The sequence below is a fragment of the Xyrauchen texanus genome, chromosome 37 (assembly GCF_025860055.1).
Source record: "Xyrauchen texanus isolate HMW12.3.18 chromosome 37, RBS_HiC_50CHRs, whole genome shotgun sequence".
In the NCBI taxonomy this organism is placed as follows: Eukaryota; Metazoa; Chordata; class Actinopteri; order Cypriniformes; family Catostomidae; genus Xyrauchen; species Xyrauchen texanus.
Window position 1 is genome coordinate 13,088,275 of NC_068312.1, and position 15,940 is coordinate 13,104,214.

The window sequence follows — 15,940 nt, forward strand, 5'->3', positions numbered from 1 at the left end:
TACTAAAGATTTGAAAGGTTTAGTGTGTCATTTCTGCACATCTAGCGGTACCAAAGAGAAGGCAAAAATAATGGATTGCTATGTTGGACTGGAAGTGTGCAAACACTGTGTCTCTGTGGCATTACCAAAACTTTGCTCTTTTTATTCGCACATCTGGAACAATGGAACCAATGGAAGAGAGGAGGAGTGTTCAGGAAACCTGCATGAAAGCAATCATTATTTTTGCAATTTCAATTGATGGCACTAGTAGCACCAAAATTACAAATTTTTCAATCTTTCCACCTAACTCGCACTTTTCAAAAATGAAAAGGGCTATCTGACATTATAGTGTTTTAGGTAATGATAGACTTGACTAACTTTACAGCCTAACCAGGTTTGACTAGCTCTAATAAAAAGCAGTAGAGCATGAAAAAGCAATTTACCATTGTGGTTATGCACCACCAATAGCTGAAATAAACTTATTCAAAACGAACATTTTAACTGACTAAACCAGATGTAGCAGGAATGGTAGAAGAGAGAGGCAGAAAAAATACAGAGAGATAAAATAGAGTGATAAAATCTGCAGTTCCTGCTGTGGAAGGCGTCTTCAGCGTGACTGTAGCAGCAGGAGAGCACATCTCGCATTCCATTTCACAACCTTTCTCAATAGAAATGCTGCTAGACTAGCAAGCTTCTAAACACGCACACACTGCAACAGAGAGAAGAAAACATCAAAAATAGTGAGTCTTTGGTTAGTATGTTTATTTTTGATGAATGTCCCAGCTAAATGAATATGTCTCCAGCTGTTGGGCAGGCCTATATTATCATTATTATTTTTTTAAGTACATAATGGCACTTAACTCTGAGAAAAATGTGGGTAAATGGGACAAACTTTTAAAGTGTTATTGTTTGATATCCATCCAGCATGACCTCTGATTTGTTTCATATGTGCTGTCTGGATTGTGATTTTCTAAGGTGGAAAGAAGCATTTAGCAATGAAACAGGTCCAGTTGTATTTAGTTTATTGGGTTTTTATTTTATTCACACATTGTAGGACACTGCTAAACATGGCTACATGTGAAACCAGTTTACAGAAATTTTTAATAAACATTTAAAGTAAGTCTTACTGGGAGCACTTTACAATAAGATTGTATCCATTAACATTAGTGAACACAAAAGTTAAAACAAACTAATAATGAACAGTGCTTTAAACACATTTATTAATCTTGGTTAGTGTCAATTTCTACATATACTAAAACATTTTTACATTCAAATTTGTATATGTTAACCTTACTTAATGAACTAACAAAGCACAATAGTATGTTAATGAATACAACATTATTGTAAAGTGTTTCTATATTAGTAGATTACAATGGTGATTATAGTGGTGCAAAATGCAAGTGGGTTTCTGGGATATAGTGTTTAATTTACATGTAGCAATCAGTAATTGCAGTCAGAGCACATATATACAATTACTTAACATCAGAGACAGGACTAAATGGTGCAAATAATATAAAGGAGTTGCGAAACCTAACACAGAAATACACAAAGTGTCTTTAAATTTTGTAGTGAAACTTGGAATTTGCAAGGGAATGCAAAACAATTTTCCTAGTTAGAAAAAGATATTATAAACCCTTATTCTCCTCCTCAGTTGTAAAATCACTCCTGACACAAACCATTTGCTATGATAGGACCAGCCCCCAATATCTTCATCCAAATCTGGATCACAGAAAAATTAATTTAACTAAGAATAAACTCTTAAGAGGACAGCATTTATAACTTATAAGTTATCTTAGCAAAATGATATTATAGTGACAGATCAAGTGGCCTGCCAAATATGATGTTAGGCTAGTAGAAACAGTCAAAGTGAACCCAGTGAGTGTCAGACTGCTGGAGCAAAGCCAATACGATTGTTTCTCCGATCAAACGCAGTATAATATTGAGCTATGAAATTTGCCCCAGTATCCAGACAGGACCAGTTGGGGGAGGCACATCCAACGTCACTTTGAACGTCACAGTACAGATGTCCTCCTCAAACTCTGACTGCTGTGGGCAGAATAACAGGAGAAGAAAGGGAAAAGGAGAAGAAAGACAGAAATTGAGTTTTTTGTTTAGTTAATGCAATTTCTTATAACTGTATATAGTCAGATGACTCTTAAAACAGATGCTACTCTTTGAAGCCATATGAAAAAGAACATATAAATGCATTATGTTTCACTTTGCCTTTGCAGTTTGCAGAAATAGTAACCTAGAAACATGTTTAGTAATACATCCCAGACTTCATTTACAGTATTATCAATTTATCATCAATAAAAAAAAGTTGATAATACTGTCAAGTTCTTTAGAAAATACCCATGATCACTTTGGTTAATGCACTGGTTCTATAACTGGTCAAACTGGTTGGTTCTGATAGGGTTGCAAAATGCAACTAACCATAGAATTTTGCATGTAGGATAACGAAACAAGTAGGCTTATCAACTTTTACCAAGGCAGAGGAAAAGCTTCCGATTACTTTTGCTGTTGACACCAAGGGCTGGGCTTCCAATCAAACTCTAAGTTATTATAGCACAAATGAATTTGTCACTTGGTAGAAGGCAATTATCCAACTCAGATGTCAACATGGACAAGTTGAATGACATGCTCTCTTCCTTAAAAGCCATGAACAAAACTACACAAAGTAAAAGAAATTATGTCCCACACCACATCAACAGGTTACAAGTTTGGTCCTGTGTTGAGTCACTACTTAATGTTCAAAGTAGGGCTGTTGATTTAACGTGCGATTCATTTTATTAAAAATAACGTGTTACAAAAAATAACGGAATTAATCGCAATGCCCCCGGACCGTAATAAGGAAGATTCCTGAGAAATGCAAGCTTGTAGTACCACCTGTTTACTCCAGAGGGCAGTAACTGAAACTTCAGCTGTGTGGCAACACGCAGTTTATACAGTGAAGAAAACAACACTTCAGTAGGCAGAACAACACAATCATATAATAATTAATAATATATAATAATTATATTGGGTTGATTTACAGATTAATTTTCTTGAAAGGATGTTCCACAGTCTCTTCTATTAGTCAACTGTGTGTCTGTCTGTTGTTGCAGTGTAAGATAAATAGGAGCAATTAATTATTATTATTTTTTGTTTTGTTCAAGCCTTTGCTCTGCTACAAAATTTTTCTTGTATAATTATACTTTCTTGCGTTCAAAACCGAAAATTCGAATTAAGGGATCTCAAGAAGTGTTCTAAGTGTTAAACTATATTTAACTTAACACAGTGACCTAAACATTTTATGTTTATGACTCAACGCACCCGAGATGCTACACAAGCATCTGTCTGACGCAGGTGTAAATTGATGGGCTCTTAAACAAGCCCTCATAATAAATCTTGAACTGATTGACAAATTCACTTGTGAAATGGATTGCTGTGAACTGTATGCCAATGATTGACTTATGATCAATAATATGGTAGTAAACAATACATTGTAATCTAAAGACGCTTTTTTTATTGTCTTATCAATGATTAACTCTTCTGCTGCAAGAATGTAATGCATTTTAATTATCTGAATCTTTTAATTTATTTTATATATATATATATATATATATTAGGGCTGTCAATCGATGAAAAATTTTAATAGAATAAATTACATGGTGTCACGATTAATTAATCACGATTAATCGCATATGCAAATATTTGCTGAGAAAGCCCCTCATATAACAATAATTCAATATATAATGATTATACATAGTTATCTTTAAATATATATATATATATATATATATATATATATATATATATATATATATATATATATATATTAAATGCATTACATTCCTGTAGCAGAAGAGTTAATCATTGATAAGACAATACAAAAAGCGTCTTTAGAATACAATGTATTGTTTACTACCATATTATTGATCATAAGTCAATCATTGGCATACAGTTCACAGCAATCCATTTCACAAGTGAATTACAAAACTTTTACATCTAGAGCCAAGAGGTATATTAAAACAAACAATAATAAAAAGGAAAATAAATAAATAAACGGTTTAAATAAAAATATCAAATTGTTTACATATTTCAATAGACTTTACAGCTTTCTTGTATAAAACTAATGGTTTATAACCACCATACTTACATTTTTGAATACTAAACTTTGCCAGCAAAAGCAGAAAATTAATCAAATAATATTCCTTATGAAGGGACATATCATAGCTCAAAAAACTGAATAAAACATTTTCAAAACAAAATTGAAAGCTGGGAATAATATGATCTCTAACAATCTTGCAGAAATCAGAAGTCGAGTAGGGACAACTCCAAAATAAATGAAAAATTTTTTTCACAAAAAATAGACCACAAAATGTACAGAATATATCGACATCACAATTAAATCTCTCTACAAGAAAATAATAAGTGAGGTAGTACTTATAAATAATTTTGAAGGAAATTTCTTTGATTTTATTCATGATTAAATATTTATGGGGTAATTTTAAAATTTTGCACCATCTCAATCCAGCCACACCCTTCGTCAGACATGCTTGTGTCATGTCTCGGGTGCGTTGCATCATAAATATAAAATGTTTAGGTCACTGTGTCAAGTTAAATATAGTTTAATACTCAATCTTTAAACACATCTTGAGATCCATTAGTTCGCATTTGCGCTCCTTCAAGTGTTTTGAACGCAAGAAAGTAACATGTTTGTGTAGTTCTGCCTACTGAAGTGTTGTTTTCTTCACTGTATAAAGCGTTGCTCATACAGCTGAAATTTCACTTACTGCCCTCTGGAGTAAACAGGTGGTACTACAAGCTTGCATTTCTCAGGAATCTTCCTTATTATGGTCAGGGGCATTGCGATTGAGTAAATGTTTTTGTCAAATTAATTGCACTGAATTAAAGAGTTAAGTCGACAGCCCTAATATATATATATATAATTTTTTATATTTAAAGATAACTATGTATAATTATTTAATCATTATACAGAATTATTGTAATATGAGGGGCTTTCTCAGCAAATATTTGTATATGCGATTAATTAATTAAGATATATGGGTCCTCAGTCCTCACCCAGTGAATATAGTCCTCTTCTGTGAGAGGATATTCCTGACCACCAAGATGAAAGGCCACACTGGGCAAAGACTTCACCAGATCACAGTTCACTGTATACTGTAAACAGAGAGAGAGAGAGAGAAAGATAATGTTAGTATTGGCTTTAAACCCCACACAACCTCTACATTGTTCTGCATCAGTGTGTTAAACTGAGCTGGAACTAAACTTCATATGATCTCCACATATCATCAATATACTGGTGATGACAAAGAAAAAAACATCAGCTTTCAATCCAATCAATTGCATCTCAGTCTTTTGAAGCCTTGTCACTACTGCAGAGATGTGTAGGCAATGTCATAATATTCTTATGAAGGTATTGATAACCTTAATTGGAATTTGCAGATTTATATTTTTTGGTTTCAAAAAAAAGATTTCACTCATGCTTAAGCTTGGTCTCTCAGACAGCCTGCTATACATAATATTGATAGATTACATGAATCCTGTTGAATAAAGACAGAATTTACCCCTCCCTCTGCCAGTTCAATGGCACCAATTGTTTTCATCAGAATAGAAACAGAGGAGGCAGGGCCTGTGATATAGGAGGAGCCTGTATCAATTACAGCCGTACAGCCATCCATGCAAAACAGCGTATCTGCCCCCACTGAAACTCTGTGGAGAAATAAAGTATTGTTTTGGTAATGCATGCAGTATTTTGCATCACAGTATCATTTTAGTGTTTAAAGTCAATATAAAATAATTTTTTAATAATTTTATACCATTTTGCTTAATAATTTACTTAACCTCATGGCATCCCAGATGTGTATGACTTACTTTCAACTGCTGAACACAAATATTTAGAATACCATTTCAGTTCTGTAGGTCCATTCAATGCAAGTGAAGGGGTGCCAAAATTCTGAAGCTCCAAAATCCACATCAAGGAAACATAAAAGTAATTCATGTGATTCCAGTGGTTAAATCTATGTGATATGATAGGTGTCAGTGAGAGACAGATCAAAATGTATGTCCTTTTTCACTATAAACTCTCCTCCCTACTCAGTTAATGTCCACAAAAATTTTACTTTCACTGCTAGTGTTTTTGGTGATTAATATTCTTCATACGTATCGCCCCCCCTACTTGGCAGGAAGAAAAAATGATGCACTTTCTCTCCGCACTCCTATCATATTGTATCTGAACACATGGATGTAATCACTGAAGTCATGTGGATTACTTTTATGCTCCATTTATGTGGATTTTTGGCCTTCAAAATTTTGGCACCCATTCTTACCAAACAGGGACCAAGTGCTCAGGCACCTCGGCCACTTAGTGTTTCAGGTCAACTGGGACAAGAGCAAGCTCTCCCCGGTTCAGAGCATCTCTTTTCTCGGCATGGTGTTAGACTCAACCTCAATGACAGCCCACCTCACAAACGAGCGCACGCAGTCAGTGCTGAACTGCCTTTCCTCTCTCAAACTAGGCACTACAGTCCCTCTAAAACAGTTCCAGCACTGGCTTCAGACTCGAGTCCCGAGATGGGCATGGCGCTACTGCACATACAGTGTGTTCATCACCCCTTCCTGCCGTCAGTTATTCAACCCTTGGACAGACCTCTGTTTCCTCTGGGCAGGAGTCCCCCTACAGCAGGTGTTCAGACGCGTCATAGTCACTACAAACACCTCCAACTTGGGTTGGGGTGCCGTGTGCAATGGACATGCAGCAGCTGGCTCCTGGACAGGACCGCAGCTACGTTGGCACATCAACTGCCTAGAGTTATTGGCTGTATTTCTTGCCCTGCGGAGGTTTCTCCCACTGATTTGAGGCAAACACGTCTTGATCCGTTCAGACAGCACAGTGACAGTAGCGTACATAAAACGTCAAGGCGGCGTGCGCTCTCGTCATTTGTCACAAATTGCCCGCCATCTCCTCCTCTGGAGTCAGCAGCGACTGAGGTCATTGCATGCCACTCACATCCCAGGCAGCCTCAACACAGCAGCGGACATGCTGTAGCGACAGGCTGTGCTCAGTGGAGAGTGGAGACTTCCCCCAGGTGGTCCAGCTGATTTGGGACCAATACGACCAACTTCGCTTCCCAGGAAAACTCCCCCTGCCCACTCTGGTACTCCTTGACGGAGGCTCCATAGGGACAGACCCACTGGCACACAGCTGGCCCCTGGGGCTGTGCAAATATGCATTTCCCCCAGTGAGCCTACTTGCACAGGTGCTGTGCAAAGTCATGGAGGATGAGGAACAAGTCACTCTAGTGGCCCTTACTGGCCCACCCGGACTTGGTTTTTGGATCTCACGCTCCTTGTGACAGCACCTCCCTGGTAAATTTCCCTGAGGAAAGACCTTCTTTCTCAGGGACGGGGCACCCTCTGGCATCCACACCCAGACCTCTGGAACCTCCATGTCTGGCCCCTGGATGGGATGCGGAAGATCTAAGCAGTCTACCACTAGCTGTCATAGACTCGATCAACCAAGCCATAGTTCCCTCTATCAGGCAGCTTTACGCCTTGAAATGGCTTCTGTTCGCAAACTGGTGTTCTTCCCGATCTGAAGACCCACAGAGGAAACGCAGTCAGGTCAGTGCTCTTATTTCTGCAAGAAATTCTGGAGGGGTGGCTCTCTCTCCCTCCACCTTGAAGGTGTATTTCATTGATTTATTTCATCTATTGCGGCCCACCACAACGGTGGACAGTAAGTCCCTTGGGAAGCACGACTTGATTATCAGGTTTCTAGGAGGTGCCCGGAGGTTGAATCCTCCCAGGCCATGCCTGTCCCCTCGTGGGATCTCTCCGTGGTCCTCACGGGCATTCAGAGAGCCCCCTCCGAGCCGCTAGTGTCAGTCGAGCTAAGTGCCCTCTCCCAGAAGATGGCCCTCCTGATTGCGCTAACTTCCATCAAGAGGGTTGGAGACCTGCAAGCATTCTCTGACAGCGACACTTGCCTGGAATTCGGTCTGGCAGATGCCCATGTCATCCTAAGACCATGGCCGGGCTATTTGCCCAAGGTTCCTACGAACCCTTTCAGGGACCAGGTAGTGAACCTGCAAGTGATGCTGCCCCGGGAGGAGGCAGACCCAGCCTTATCGTGCTGTGTCTGGTACATGCTTTGCGTACCTATTTAGACCACACACAGAGCTTTAGACTCTCTGAGCAGCTCTTTGTTTGCTTTGGCGGACAGCGGAAAGGGAATGCTGTGAATTCTGGGAATAGCTTGCCCACGGGGTCGTGGATGCCATTGCATTGGACTATTACACCCAGGCAGTGCATGCCCGGGCAAGAACTTTCTGTTCGATACAAAACCAGAGAGGGGCTCTCTCAGGTGGAAGCAACCAATGAGCCAAATGTTTGAGACTGAATGCATAATAATAAAATAAAATCTTTGGTAGGCCTAGCCCAACTTTGTCAATCAGCCTATCTAAATTATTGAAATGTAATATGGGACATCTACCATTCCAAATGAAGGACTTCGCTATGCTATCAAAGTGCTTGAAATAAGAGAGGGGGACATCTATAGGGAGAGATTGTAGCAGGTGAACTCATTTTAATAACCTTTCCAATCATAGATAAATGTAATGAAGCCCACCTGCCCACATCGCTGGAAAACCTTTTTATTAAAATTAACTCCAACTAAATCACACAAATTTGCAGGGAATAAAATGCCCAAATACTGAATGCCCTGTTTGGGCCACTGGAAGGCACCTGACTGAAAAGTCATCACCAGGCATTATGCTGTCAGAGCCAAACTTTTGGATTTAGACCAATTGACTCTGTATCCTGAGAATTTAGAAAAGGAATTAATAATTATGTGGAGGCAAGGCATAGATCTAGTAGGGTCGGATAATAAAATATAATCTGCTTAATGCAAAAGCTTATGTGCCACACCTCCCACCACAACTCCTGGAAAATCATCTTTCTTTCTTATTGTGGCTGCTAATAGCTCCAGGTCAAGACAGAACAATAAGAGGAGAGAGGGCAACCCTGCCAAGTTCCCCTATCTGGAGTAAAATAATCTGAAATTAATCTATTCGTTTGAACTGCCACTACAGGGTGTCTGTAAATTAACTTAATCCATCCATACAAGTATTTGCGAACACGTATATTTCCAAAACTTTAAAAAGATAATCCCATTCTACCATATCGAACGCCTTTTCGGCATCAAGTGAGATGGCCGTGACCACAATCTGATCATTCGCTAATGACCACATGATATTGATGAAACGCCTAATGTTATCAGAAGAGCTACAGCCCTGAAGACTATGTTTTTGACAGAAATTGGAGTCTGTAACGCCAGTATAGTATTGTAGTACAAATAGCAATGCTTCTTTTTCAAAACTATCAATGTTTCCTATTATTGGCAAATATTAAAGTAATGGCAAAACTATTGGCAAGATTTTAGAGTAGCCTAAAACTCTGCCTTAATATATATTTGTCGATTTGGTAGCAATAACAAATAGTCAACAAGGCCTAAATGATGAAAAGTGAAAAAGTAGTTTCAGAGCAATGTAATACATTTTATTGGAACATTAAGATGACAACATTTTTTTCTTTTGAATAATGTGCACTGATGAATCATGCATAACATGGGCGCATTCAAACCAAGAATGACAACTGTAGCAATATCTATATCCATAAAGTTTTAAAAATTGCTCTAACTCGAAGAGAATAGAGGAGTCCACATGGCATTGCAGAGAAGCTCATTGATGAGATCCAGAAAAACCCACCACTGTTTAACAAGTCAATCCTCCTTTATAAAGATGCAGAAAAGGGATAGGCTATCTGGAAAACAACTGGGTTTACCCCCGGAATGAATAGTGCAAAGTATTAATGGAGACAAAGTCCCTTTCAAGCCAACTCGGTCCACTCAGCGGCCATCTTTGGAATTCTCTCAGACAGGGCAGCTATTTTCAATGTAAATAAGCAACATAAAAGTACAGCTCATATCTACTTGAATGGGGAAAGTTGGAAATCTCCAAAATGATTGGTCAAGATTACGATCAAAAGAACATATAGTATTTAAAATAAGCAGTAAAATCTGACAACAGTGGTATCATAAATAGTGCTTCTTTATTTCAGGTCACGCTAAAAGACTTCTTCAGGCTGATGCTAATGCACATGTGCATTCTTAAGTTCACTGACAGGCTATGTCTGTATCTAAAAGGTGATTGGCAAGGGGGGACTTACTTTTCTACATCTGTTGGCCATTCCAATTCTCTCACTCTTTTTAATAGCAGTGGTCCATCTCTGCTAACCTGTCTCTGAAAAAAAAAAAAAAAAAGCTAACGCTAGCTGAAGCATAAAATTACCTCCAGGTCTCCAGTGCTAATGTCGTCAACATTGTCTTGCCATATCAGTCAGAATAAACAGAACATTATCATCCTTTGGTGTGAACGCTAATATAGTTATCATTAGTTATAGTTATTGTTCTTGGTGTGAACAGGCTTTAAGGAATATATATTAAGAAAATGAATAGGGCTGATTTAGATTTCTTGTTGACTTTAAAGAGTTAAAGGATGGTTTGGTCAAATCTCTGGAAGTGGTTCAAAGTTCTGTTCAAAATTAAAAACGGATGGATACCTGAAAGCATGGATGGGCTGATATAGATCTACAACAAGGAGTATTAAAGAAAATTGTGATGTAAAGCAGATGTAGAATGGCAGAAAAAAGACAAAAAAAGGATTCATTGTTTCTGAATAATTGATTATGATAAAGGTCTTCCCCTTTCATGTTGACCTCCCACTTGCCTTCCTCTTTGGTGCTGATATAGTGGAAAGATCCAGTGTGGTAGTTCGGGTCTGTTCCCCCCAGCACAAGCTCTCCACCAGGTATGTGTGTTGGGTCCCTTGTAGACAAGGATGTAACCGAAAATTCATGTAATTTAACATGCTATAATTACACTTTCCACTTATCAAAATCTTAATGTTGTAATTTGTGTAATAATTGTGAATTTTATTCAATGTTAAACTGCTTTCTCCCATTCTGGTTAGACATGCAGAGTCAAATATAAGTAGGTCAATCATAGGTTGATTTCCTCCAAAACGGCAAACACTACTGTGGTTCAAACCTGTACTAAACCTATTTAATTGAGAGAAACATGTCTCTTTACAAAGTACTTGGAGTTTTGTAAAGATTCCGTTTCAGCATGTCAAAAAATATCAAAAGGTTTTTTGTAGTTTTTTTTTTTTTTGAGAATTGATTCACTATGTGTAAAGAAATCCAGATGCTTTCCTCCTGTAGAACACAGAGAAAACATCCTCTTTTAGGACATGTTGTGACATGATGCAATCAAAAACAGGTGTAATTCCATCAATAGCTGCATCTGGATATCCCATGCCTAACACTCCATCAAACTTGGCAAAGATGAAGAGCTGTCACCTCTGCAAAGACCTACACCACTGGAATACCACCCACCTAAAGAAATCACAGGTCAGGGTTGAAAAAGTTCAGTCCGCTATTGGATATAAGTATTGTTCTACAGGGTTTTTTCATCATATGATAATGATTTTGGTTTACTGGGATACAAATATTTAAAAATAGGTCTGTATTTCAGGATATTGATCCATGGCAGGTAAGCATTTTTTGTAAAAGCATCTGGACTTAGTTATTTATTGATCTTTTGCAGAAATATTTTCCACACTTTCCATGGCAACAAAGATGTCTAAAAATATTTACATATTTTGCAAAACAATGAATGCATTTTTCATGTTGGAAAAGATTTAACTCATTTTTTTACATTTCCAAAAATGTCAATCAAAAACTTGAGTTAACTTATCATGAAAGTAATTCATTAAATTATTCCTGCCTTATTTACTCACAATAACCACATCCTCGCTCAGAAATCCCCGGACGCATCCAGAAGCATATTGGATGGAGAATCCCGTGCCATTGAAAATATGAGTGATGGATTTTGAAGCATCATACCTGTTGTGTGTAACTTAAAGAATACTGCAGAGGTCAATGTGTGGTAAGAGAAAAAATAAAGGTATTCCTTTTCATTGCAAATTAAACGGGTGAATAGAGTTCAATGATTTTCTGTGAAAATTGTGATATGATTTCATGGTTTTACTTTTTGTGCTAAATCACTCACAACAGGCTGTGTATAGAGGAGAACAGCTATGTGAGGGAACCCAGAGGTTTGCAGAACCAGTGTCAAACATGACGTTGAACATCTGAGCTGGTGAACCAATACTGATCTCCCCAAAGTATTGAGTCTAAAAAATAGAGTGATTACAAATAGCAAAATTATAAAGTGTTTGCCGGTATTCAAATTGTACATCTTTCTTTTAACAGGAAAGCGGTTTCTCCAGTTTTGTATTCATAAATTGCATTGCAAAGGTGTCAACTGGGTGTTGGGTCATACATCCAAGTAGTTTATTAGAGGTGTTTGTGCTGTGCCATTGGTGGGTGAGGGTTCATCAAATTTCTGCATAATTTCAGACAGCACTTGAGCTGGAGTGACACCCATTTCCTTGAGGGTTTCTCTAATGGAGGGCATTTTCTTCAGTTTTACCCTGATTAGTGGAGAGAAATGTGTTTCATTTTAGATTTTCAATGCATAACCAATAAAATCTGCAACATCAGGATGTCTAGCAGTGCACTGTAGCTCATTTTCAGATGAGGTCCACATTTAAACCCAGTTCAGTGAGGCTTATACAACATTTGAACATTTAAAATATATATATTAAAGACACCAAAGGAACTTGTAAGTTAGCAAACAAAGAAAAAGAAAGAAAACCTGCTCTTGCTAAATTATGCTAGATCATACACATAAACCAAACCCTGACAAAAGTGATTTTTCTTTGCTTTTTCTTTTTTGGTCTTATTGTTAAAAAATAACTTAGCATGATGTAGACAAACACGCTGGGTTATAGAGAGATTATTGTAGTTAGTTTTCTATGTATTGCACATCAAAAGGAAACCACAGATCCAACTGAGCTAGATGCCAGATAATGATTTTAAAGGCAATCCAGACTAAAGTCTCATACATAAACTCAATATTATTGAAATGTTTATAATGCCTGAGTGTAAAATAACTGAGTGAAAAATTTAAATAACTTATAATTATCAGTAAGAACATTAAAACTCAATTTAGAGAAATATATTCAGTAGATTTATGTTCATGCCCAATATTGGATTCCAACTGCAGACAGGGAGGAAGAATTTCTCAACAGAGCAAGAATGAGTTCACTTATAAGGCCTGTGCGCTGATCGCTGAGAGTGACAGGACTAGAAGAGTCGAACAGTGCACTTTCATTCTAACAGTGGGATCTAATCACTTTAACAACCCAAAAACGACCCAGTCTACTAGACGTCTTGTGTCCCTGACTTCTTCACAAACCTCTTTCCTCTTTACTGTCCTTTATTTGAGTGAATTTTCTCCTTGTGTTTTTATACTATCTCTCCTACACTCTTCTTTGACCCGGAAAAATCCCCAGGCCTCTCTCTCTTCATCCCCCCTTCCTGGTAAAGTGCTCCCTGAACATTGTGACCTTTTGGTCCAGGGGAACACATAACACAGTGATTTAAGATCATTTCATTTAATAAAGTATCCTTCAGAAACGGGTCATTTTTAATGATTTGGCCGCTCACAGTTTACATAAGACCTGAGAAAGGAATGAGGTAATCTGTTTTGAGCTTTGCATTGAAACCTTTAATATGTTAATGTAAAAGTGAATTCTTATTGAATGCCACAATCGAATTTGCTTTTAATCATTTGCATAGACTCTTTCTGGAACTCACAAGCAGTCTCACTGACAGGTCATGATTATGAATTCAGATTCCACCACTCCCTGTGATAAAATTAAATATGAGCAAGACCATTTGTTTTGGTACAGGGTCTCATGTATAAACTTCTGATTGCAGTTCAGTATCTTAGCACATGTCTCTAATGTTACTAAATAAAAACACACATGCCAAGAGTCTCAGTTTGGGCCAGCACCACACCAACATAAACTAGCCTGAACCAGCACTACATCAAAACTTACCAACACAAACCAGTTTGGGCCAACACTAACCAACATAAACTTGCCTAGACCAGCACCACCTCAGCATCAACCTGTAGAGACCAGCCTGAAATAGCATCACACCAGCACTAACCAACACGAACCAGCCTGGACCAGCACAAACCAGCCTGGACCAGCACCACACCTGCAGTAACCAACACAATTCAGCCCAGCATGGACCTCATGCCTCAGACGGTAAAGCACTAATGTGCTTTAGTTCCAATTTACTTCATTAAAGCCCTTCCATCTTAAACTGGCAAAAATAATAAGTTTGTTTTAAGATTTCTTTATGGTAAAGAACCAAGTTATTGATCAAGTTTTATTTTGTTTCAGTACTCTAATACTGTAAAACTTCTAAATAGCTTTAGAAAGACTTGAGTGAACTCAACATTGCTTTGAGCTTGATTTTTTCTTGAAAAGAAAATGAATAATAATAAATAATTACAATTTGACTTAGAGCATGCTGTAAAAGACTTTGAAACCACAATTTTTACATGCGTAACAAATGAATCACCCAATAAATGAATTACTCAATATACTTTAAACAACATTCAACATAGTTTTTGTATGTGTGGTCTTACACTTACATCATTGGCCACCCCTTTGCCATGCTACTAACAATCTTGGTTTCTGTCTTTGTATGAATCATTGGCATGCAACTCCTGATGACCCATGACCTTTAAACCTGAGGGCTGAGTGGATGCCAAGAACTTGGTTTCCCACAGTAACAGGCAATGCCCAATCTCTTTCCCTGACATTCTGTTTTCTATTCCCCTCCCATGGGTTTGGGGAGCCCCTTTCATCATTAAAGATGTCATCTTTCACATCTTTCCCTATTTTGATATTTATCTTCCCCAGGTTCTTATATTATATATATTTATAATTACTCCTGTGAAGTGAAGCAGTTGAGATAATGTTTTTTGGTCACCACTTAAACCGCTACCAGGTTCAGTCTCTACATAAAGCAAGAAAAACCTATATCTGCTCTATAATACTTCACAATATGCTTACATTCAGTGTGAAACGGTTACGAGAAACACCTCAAATAAGGTTTACATCTCTGAATGACTAGTGACAAGTGCTAATCAGATATATGCCAACTTCATTTGGCTAAATTAAAATGAATAGCAGCTGCCGACATGCACAGCAGATGCCCCAGAACAACCCATAGCTGCTAAAACATAAGTAAATTTAGACACCTTTGGCAGATACTCATAGGCTACACTATTTGGCCTCAAAGCCAAAACTTGCACATCAGCTGCCATACAGAAATTGCCACTACTAAAATTACATCTTTTTCTCTCTCTCTCTACTGGAGCTAATAAAAAAGAAATGAAGTAAACTTATGGGCAGCTGTCATCCTGATATAGATTCATGGATGCCACTCTGATATGCAGGCACCATTCTGAAAGGCAGCAACTTCTCAGCTAATATGATCGTGCCATCCCAACTGGCACCTGACACATGTTGATGCCATTCTGAACAGCTGCTCCTATTAGCCAGACAGTGAATATCTGGTTGCACTTACACTACTCAACCACTTGGTGTCATATTGTTGTACTGTGAAATAGACACGCAGAGAACATGTTTAATTATATTGTACAAGCTAACAAACGTAGCTATTAAAAATAAAATAAAACAGATTTTGTTAATGCTGAAAAGATTCTCTCTCTTTATTTAAAGATTTTTTTTTTAGATTCTCTCTCTTTCTTTCTTTTTAAAACCAAGAAAGTTTATTGTTCACATTATTGTATGCCTTGTTTTCTGTTAACGTAAACAAAACATGGGAAGACAATGTGGCATAATTGTTTATACAGACACAAAATATTGAAGTAAATTTATAATATTATATTATTTTTACCCCACATAATTTCATTTTATCCATGTCTTCTGAAGCTATTCAATCGATTTCG

General features: G+C 37.6%; 1 protein-coding gene across 1 annotated transcript; it reads right to left on the minus strand.

Annotated features, from left to right (window-relative positions):
• Positions 1-1,861: 1,861 nt before the first annotated feature.
• Positions 1,862-13,279, minus strand: ren (renin). The gene is given in 11 exon segments (XM_052108760.1): positions 1,862-1,941; positions 1,944-2,025; positions 5,044-5,142; positions 5,550-5,695; positions 10,746-10,873; positions 11,260-11,391; positions 11,393-11,436; positions 11,841-11,959; positions 12,113-12,236; positions 12,386-12,539; positions 13,215-13,279. Coding segments are annotated over 11 exon segments (1,173 nt in total).
• Between the last annotated feature and the right edge of the window lie 2,661 nt (positions 13,280-15,940).